General features: G+C 42.5%; 1 protein-coding gene and 1 long non-coding RNA gene across 7 annotated transcripts in view; one reads left to right on the plus strand and one right to left on the minus strand.

Moving 5' to 3' along the window:
* LOC114016143 (uncharacterized) overlaps window positions 1-7,934 on the plus strand; it is a 210,108-nt gene extending 202,174 nt beyond the window's left edge. For 5 of the 6 annotated variants that reach the window (XR_008732102.1, XR_008732103.1, XR_008732100.1 and 2 more), the window contains 5 exons: window positions 2,283-2,439; window positions 5,196-5,331; window positions 5,743-5,846; window positions 6,547-6,708; window positions 7,150-7,934. This is a non-coding gene — a long non-coding RNA (uncharacterized LOC114016143). Of the gene's footprint in view, window positions 1-704; window positions 806-2,282; window positions 2,440-5,195; window positions 5,332-5,742; window positions 5,847-6,546; window positions 6,709-7,149 lie in introns of all 6 variants that reach the window. The other variant, XR_008732101.1, reaches the window with a different exon arrangement.
* The window catches only part of LOC102051231 (contactin-3), a 107,516-nt gene continuing 104,644 nt past the window's right edge, over window positions 5,213-8,084 (minus strand). The window contains 4 exon segments of the mRNA XM_055709476.1: window positions 5,213-5,313; window positions 5,930-5,993; window positions 5,995-6,099; window positions 7,968-8,080. Coding sequence (XP_055565451.1) covers window positions 5,213-5,313; window positions 5,930-5,993; window positions 5,995-6,099; window positions 7,968-8,080 — 383 coding nt within the window.

Raw genomic sequence — 8,084 nt, forward strand, 5'->3', positions numbered from 1 at the left:
TCTCAAAACAGAGTTTGAAACCAAAGCAAATGAAGAGCATGGCACGAATTACAGTCAGTGCCCTCAGACACTGCGACATGGCAGGTGAAGCGGATGGAGAGGACCCATGGAAGGGAAGGCCAATGTTTGTTCATCGAAACATCAGACTGTTGGGAAGGGGAACTTTCTGATGCACCTCACGAGAGGCAGGACAGAGCCAGAGGACTGGCAACATGCAGCCATTGTCAGCAAGAGGAAAACATCAAAACAGACTCAAAATTGGTGACAGGCTAGGGTTATTTTTAGACTGACACTTTCTGTATTTGCGGGAAGTGTACTTATGCACAGACATACAGGCGTAGTCCCAGGATAACTCCCAGCCATAGCTGTATTCCCCTGGCAAAGGTGAGATGCCCTCAGCTACTCGGGTGGCACCCACCGCGCTGGCCGCGGATGCTGGAAGTGTGCGGTGGCAGGGCAGGTCCCTGCTGGGATTGTCTGCACCTTGCACCCTGCGGCCAGCGTTCTGGTGTGGCAGTGACCGGTCCCACCGATGCCGACGAGGTGTCCGCATCCTTGGCTGGCCTTGGAAAGGGCTAACGAGTCGAAGGTGGGACACTGATAGCACCTTGGAGAAGGAGGAGGGTGCTGGCAGCCTGCGCTCGCTAAGGCTGTTGAAATAGGTGTTCAGCTTGGAAAAAGACAAACGTCTTCCCTTTCTGTAGGCTGTACGTCCCTCTTCCTGGTGAGACCCGAGCCGTACGCACGCCGGGGAGGCAGCTACAACCTGTGAGAGGCCTTCGCAGAAAAGCTCTTTCCTAAGAGGGTAAGACTGATAGCTAAAGATACAGTTAAGAGGTGCACCATCCTCCCCCACGTCATGTTGCGGCTTGTGCTATGTGTGCATCAGATCTGACAAAAAGTAGTGCCTCTTTTTATCCAGCAGGCTCGACAGAACAACAATAACGGACATTCAGTTATATCTCTGCTAAACATATCCTTTTTTATTGCTTTTCACGAGTTCAAAGCATTAGCATAAAACAATCGAGCAGGTTGTTTTTCCTAAGAGAGCGAGTGCCTGTTTACAAACTCATTTTATTTTCACAATATTCCATTGTTATTTATTTCAGACAGAAAGCTGTCAGATTAATGCACTCCCTCACGCAGGACAGCTTGCTTTATTGCCTGTTATTAAGACATAACATATATAACCTGACAGGCACTGCCCACGTCTGCATTCCACCACTGAAAGGCAAATTAAGTAGAAAATGGAGATCTCCAGTATTTCTTAGGGCTAAAGTGATATTAGTTTTTAACTCATTTTGTATTCATGGAGGATCCTGTATGTTTGCAACATATTCAACAGAGTAAACCGTCCAAGGAAAAAGGTTGTGTGTTTGTTTTGTTTTGTTTTTTTTTTTTTTAATTCTTATAACCAGTTACCTCTGAGAAATTCAAACTTCAGAAGCACAGCAGGAATCATCAAGACCCCTCATACAGATTTGTCAGGAAAGAATGAAAACCCCACACTACTCAGGTGGCAGAAGAAACCCTTTAGAACACGGATCTTGGGGGCAGAGCAGTGCAGCGTTACACCTGTCCCTAAACTAACCCCAAAACCAGCCCTCACCCTCCAGACTTCCAAATCCCACACCACAGCACTCCCGTATCGCCTTCCAGCGAATGCTGTTCCAGATTCCAGAGGCGGCACACACAGTTGCAAACATTTTTTTTTCAAGTTGTATCAAATTCCTTTTCCCTTGGTGTGCGGACCCAGCCGGTGGCAGGACTCACGTCGCCTTTCTCCTTTGCACAGTGACAGTTTGAATTAAGTGTCCAAAAAGCCCCACTGAGTCGCACCGACAGCTCCCAGAGAAGCCCCCTGGACGCTCCCATGGGACAATGCCTACCTGCCGTGGGGAGCCGGGCCGAGGTGCTCGCCTTCCCCGCTCCCGCCTGCCCCTCCTCTGCCTCTGCCCAGCTTTTGGCTTTGCTCTGGCAGCCTTCAGCGTTACGGAATAGCTTGGAGGAATACAGCTGGTTTTGGATAGGGTATTGAAAATATAGTATACAATAGTGTTTTCCTAAAAACGATGACTAAAGCCTACTATTCTTACTGGATTTTAAATAACAGCAATTGTAAGTGATAAAAGCGCTGCCTATTTTTGGTGCAAGTACAGGTGAAGGTAGAATGGCAGAAATACTTTCCCCCCCATCCACAGTTCCCGTCACACAACTAATGTTATTCAAGTTTTTCATTATCACTGATTTTGTTCTTTCTTGTTGTTTTTTTTTCTCCCCAGGACTGAACTGCTAACCACAGGAGCTGCTCCGGAAAAGCCTGCAGGAGGTGGGCTGGCTCAGGGACCCCTCACCCTCCCCAGTACTGGCTCTTCACGTTTTCTTCCTACGCTTTCCCAACAGCAACTTACTTTTTTCGAACTCTTCCTGGAGAATCAGGTCAGTTTTATTACCCCAAACACACACTAATACTGAGATGAGGAACAAACAGAAGAACATTTAAAGGAAGGTGAATCTGAGCACTGGGGGAAACAGAGCAGGTGCCACCTACAACTATCTGAAAGGGAAAACCTGATTTACTCAAGGAAAACTGTAAGCGTGTTGGGATTACTGTTAACCCTTACTGCAGCACCATTACATAGGTAGAAGCCATGCTTTAAAAACTTAAAATACATAGTTCTGATTTGCTTGTGTTTGCAGGGAGAAGGGTTTAGTGCTGGAAAGCTGCAGTGTGTAAGGAACAGGCAATTTGCAGGGGAAAACAGGCCATGAAATTTAATGCTAAGTGGCGATATACTAAATAAATTATTATAAAGAAGTAACTCTTCTTCAATATAATTACACGATTTATTTATTTATTTTAAATTTCAGAGGAGAGGAAACAGCCTAATTATAGACAGATGGGGAAAGGCACATGGCTTTTTGTCCATCGTGCTGCAAACCTGTGGGCAGAGGTAGAGCTCGGAAGCTCAAGCACAACTGTGGGTCCCTGCCCCACGCATGTTGACTCCTCTGGGGCAAAACCAGGATGTATTTATGTCCTTACTCCTCTCTTCCCTCCTGCCCTGCTATCTGTAGAAGCAGGCCTGGTATATAGGTTGGGATTTTATTCTTTTGGCAGCAAAGCTACTGCAAAGGAAACATCTACCTACCCTGCCAAGAAGTGCCAGTCAGCAGAAGCCTCTTGAAGGTGCAGTAAATCCTCATATGTGCAAATATAAAATATGAAGAAGCAATAATACTTTGAAATATTCTAGTATCCCTCAATGTAATAAATATTTTATTAGAGTAATAGAAAAAGATGCATACAGATAACCATAGGATACACACACAACTGAAAGTTTAAGGATAAATTTCAAACTTTTCAATATGAAACAAGGTACTCTGTACATATCTCATGGAGATATATAACTAGAAATTAAATAATACAATGTAATCGCATGAAAATGGCAATACAGGAACATGAACTAGAATTCTGTGAAACAAGAATAGAAAGAGTCACCCTTTGTTGCATGAAACATAACTATATACTTACTAGTAACACCTGTTTCTCTCCATCTCCCCCCCGCCCCCCCCCCCCCCATTGCAGTGTCTGAAAAACATCACTGGTTAGCCACATTGAAAAGCAACTAGCCATTTATAACTATATATGTACAGTATATACAGATCTTGCTTACTTCAACAGTTAGCACGTATTTCCATCTGGATGTGATACTAATAAGGTATTTTGATATTTGAATGCATATCAAGGTATTTTTTCTACAGTGCTACCTTAATTTCATTAATCCTGGTTCTCTCCCTTAATAGTTCTGTGTGTTGTAGTAATACTGTGAGATTAAAAAAGAAAAAAAAAATCTTTAAAAGGATATGCTTTATGTCACATGAACACTTGCTCTACCATGTATGTAGGTAGCTCTCTAAAAGGTGTCTAAAAGGCTGGATTGACTCAATTCACAATATAGAAGTCAAATGTACCAGGTTTAATGTATCTTTAATATATTGCTCTGACAGAAAGCATAGGTTTCTCTATAATAGCAAGCCCGAAGTGTCTTTGTGTAATTCTTATTATAACCTATAGTATTGCCATAAACTTACCAGAATCATATGACAGTAATGGGGTACACTGGAGTGACAGACCAGGTGAAATAGTTTTGAATTGGCTGAAAAGCAGCAGGAAGGAGAGTTAACACTGAATTAAAGGTGAGTTTACAGTGTGCAGTGCGGCAGACAAAAGGGCGAGTTAATTTGGGCTGCATATTTGGAAGCACCACATCACCAGGTCAGGAGGGGGTAGTAGTCCCTTTTCATAAGGCCGTGGTGCAACTGCATTTCAATAATGCTTACAACTGGGCCCTTTTTTAGTGAACCACACTGACAGGAGTTCAGAGAAGGGCAATAAAAATGATGGTGGGAGAATCTGGTTATGAATAAAGAACGTGGTTAAGAAATATAAGGTGGGGATATAAGGAAATTAACTTCAAAATCTATTGATGGAGAGGAAGGTTAGGTACTTGAAAAGGTACGTAAACCTAGGCTGCGATAAAACAGAGAGCCTTCTTTGAGACACAGCTGTGAAATTATTTCTTAAGAGTAGCAGTGGAAGCTGTGCCTCTTGGACACCACAGTGTGGACTGTGCAAAACTAACGTCCATACTGTGACTTTTCTCCAGCTTTGATTTCTGGTTAGATTTAGAGTAACCTCTGTGAAGGGCATCAGAAAAACTGATCCAAAACTACTGGATTATGACATTGTTTAAAGAACGGCTGCTTGGCCAACATGTTATCGTCTGATTGAAACGCCATGTCTCCGATTTCATCCTGTATGTACAATGATGTTACCACAACAATGCAGAACATACCCCAGACACTTCAGTCTCACTGCAAAACTGGACTTTCTCACTGGACTAAGCTCTTCCTTGTAACTCTGATCCTAGTACCATTGCTCTCCCTCTTCCTTACATTGCATCTGAAGTATGTAGTATGTAAACTCCTTTGGTTCAAGTATTAAGGCATTTTAGATTCCTTTTTAAAGGATTTGCTAAACTTTACACGGTATTTTTACTTCAACCTACAGTGAAATACAAAGAATTTAAAAACACGTCAGGATAGAAGAAAAACATGCATTAACCACTGCAGTTTTTTTTAAAAAAAGCACTTTTCTGTAATAACCGATTCTATCTTTTTTTTTCCCCCAGCAAATGAGAATGTATCATCACAACACTGAATAAAGGGCCAAGGAAAATACTGTTGGTAAGAAGCTGGATACACTGAAGATATTAAAGGCTGATGGACCAGAACCTCTGGCATCCATACCTGTGACAAATGAAAAAGGTCAGGATTAAATGAAAGCATGAGTGTCTGCTGCGCCAAATTATTACCCTTCCTAGATGCTGAACAAAAATTACTATAAATTTTTATGTCTGAGAAGCAATGAAAACATACAAAAATAGAGTAAATATTTTAAAACTAGAGAACTGCCTTGCAAAATGCTGAAACGGTACAAATGGTCGTTCCTTTCAAGGCAATAATACAAAAAAAAAAAAAAAAAAAAAGAGGAGAAAAAGTTAAAAAAAAAATCTCCTGTTTTTAATGCCAATTTACATGGTAATTTACCAGTTCAATAGAATGAAGTTTGTCGTGCATAACGGCATGAAAACTGTTAATTGCTTTTCCTTTTACTACCTTATTACCATACAACATACAAGTATTAATTCTTTTTTTCTCCCCATCAATAAAATAAAGACTCAACTCCTGCAAAGACAAGCTGTGACAACTGCCGGGTGTCAACTGCAAACTTAGTGATGATTCACCACACCAACGGCCGAGACGTGTATCCCTGTACCATGGTCGGTATAAAGGAGGTTCTAGTATGGGTTGGGGACCCTACGTAAGCACGTGACAAAATCATAGTGATTCAGCTTCAACTTACTAGCTAGTCTGGGAATCAGGATCTGATCGCTGCTAGTGCCATCTCCACCATCAGTTGTTGCTTTTTACTTGTATAATGTAGTCTTCGTTAAACTGGAGCAAAAGTTCAGCTGTTGTCTTGTCCGTGTTCAGCACATTCATGGTGGTCTGACTGCTGGTCCTGTACAAAACCTGCAACACCAGTAAACAGCTGAAGAGTGTCATTTCTTCCACTAGGACCTGCCCCTGCAATTTTTATTTGTGTTTCTCAGAAACAAGGTTTCAGTCTTTAAAAAGATGGGACAACAGAAAAAATCCGATTTTTGGTGAATATTCTAGGGCAGAATTTCATTTAAAGAAAGAAGGTAAAATCAATCAAGCTCTTTTATTCCACCTTTAATCTAATATGGCACAATGTATAATGATAACAGATGAATAATATATTCTGTTATCTTAACAATGTGTTGTTTGATAAATTACCCCACCGATTGGAATCTCTCGTTATCTAGATCAGCTTCTTATGCCAACATGTAGTTTGGGAAGTAAAGAACTAGTCAACATTACAGACAATGTTGGAAGATATTCTGCAAGTGCTGAACGATTGTTCTGTCATGAAACTTAACTGCAATGGTGCCCTAGGTTTTAAGAACGGGAGCTACATCTGAACGCCAGAGCCCTCTGCTCAGTACCATCGGACAAGAGAAGGGATTTAAGAGCAACATCAGGCTCTCTCCTGTCCTGAAGGCTTGATGAGCCCAACGGCTTCCCCAGCACCAGTGGCGAGGCTAGGCGCAGAGAGAGGTATGTCCTGGCAGAATTTAAAAAAAACATGGATCCAATGCATTCACCTGGCAGAGTTCCAGAAATTTGACAAGCAGGGGAGTTTCCCACTGCAAATAACAGCAACTCCCCCAGAATAATGGCAATAATAATGAAATGGAAAAAAAAAAAATAATGCAAAGCCATGGGAATTACACGCGCTGGTGCCCTGGAGACACGCTCCCCAATGCTCTTGGAGGGCTGCAGCCGCGTGGCTCGGGTCCACAGCACCTGCCCTAGGGCTCCTCGGCATCCAGCATCAGCTGTTGGCTCTTCCATTCCCGGCAAGCCGACTTTGTTAACCGTACTGCGCTTGCCTTCTGGGGCAAACCTGACCCCTAAGTGCTTTCCTTCCGTAAAATTAACCAGCTTTATCAAAGTTCTGCTTATCCTTGTGTACTTAACAATGTCTGCTCTTCACAGGGGAACCTGGAATTGTTGTGGGAGATGGGAGCGTACAGTCCGACACACCACACAGTATGCTTTCAGGGCAGCTCCCCTCTATGGAACTAGGTGGCTTATCCTACATCCACAGGTATTTCTTGCCAATACAACTCAGAACACGGCACAGTCAGACCTTCAGTGCGTATCTTTTATGCAGGAACGTATCGTGTGGGATCCAGCTGTACGCAGCTCATCAGGAACACCCTCAGCTGTGCTCTTAAACACACTTCAGACATGACATATTTAAATACTTGTACATTTGTGTGCCAATCAGATTTAGAGTAGCAATGTGATTTCTAACTTTAGATGTAGCAGTGTGACTTCTATCGAGACAATGAGCATGTCCTACAGTAGGTAAGAAGAAAAAGGTTAAAGAGTATCAGTTTGATATATGTGGTACTAATAAATACACCTGGCCAGCAAATGAAACCACCCATCGATTAAATCTTGGGTTGTTTGGTTTCTTTCAAAATGTTATACATTTGGGTTAGAGTTACACGTTTCTATACAGTAAGTGTTACATACATCTGGGTGAGAGCCCAAGAGCTGGCAGCGCAGCTCCCCAGCTGTGTTTGCATGAGGAGGACAAGGCGTTTAGTGTACCATTGATGGTAAAAGGACCATGGTTTATGAGACGTTGTCAGAATATGATTTAACATCTTTTGACAAAGGAGACACTACTGAAATGCTTTAGATGTGGTACTGTGCATCCTCTGAACTTGCTGCCTTGCAATTAAGACAGCAAAAAGCAAACTGTGGATTGTTTTCAGATACTTTTCTGGTCTGTTTTCACTTACCTTATACCCAATCACCTCGGACTCATTCTCCATAGCTCTTACTTCCTCCCAGCTGAGGATTACTCTAGAGTCAGTGACATTCCACACGACATTTCCTGGTGGTTGACTGGGTGCTTC

The sequence above is a fragment of the Falco cherrug genome, chromosome 4, assembly GCF_023634085.1.
Source record: "Falco cherrug isolate bFalChe1 chromosome 4, bFalChe1.pri, whole genome shotgun sequence".
Classification (NCBI taxonomy): domain Eukaryota; kingdom Metazoa; phylum Chordata; class Aves; order Falconiformes; family Falconidae; genus Falco; species Falco cherrug.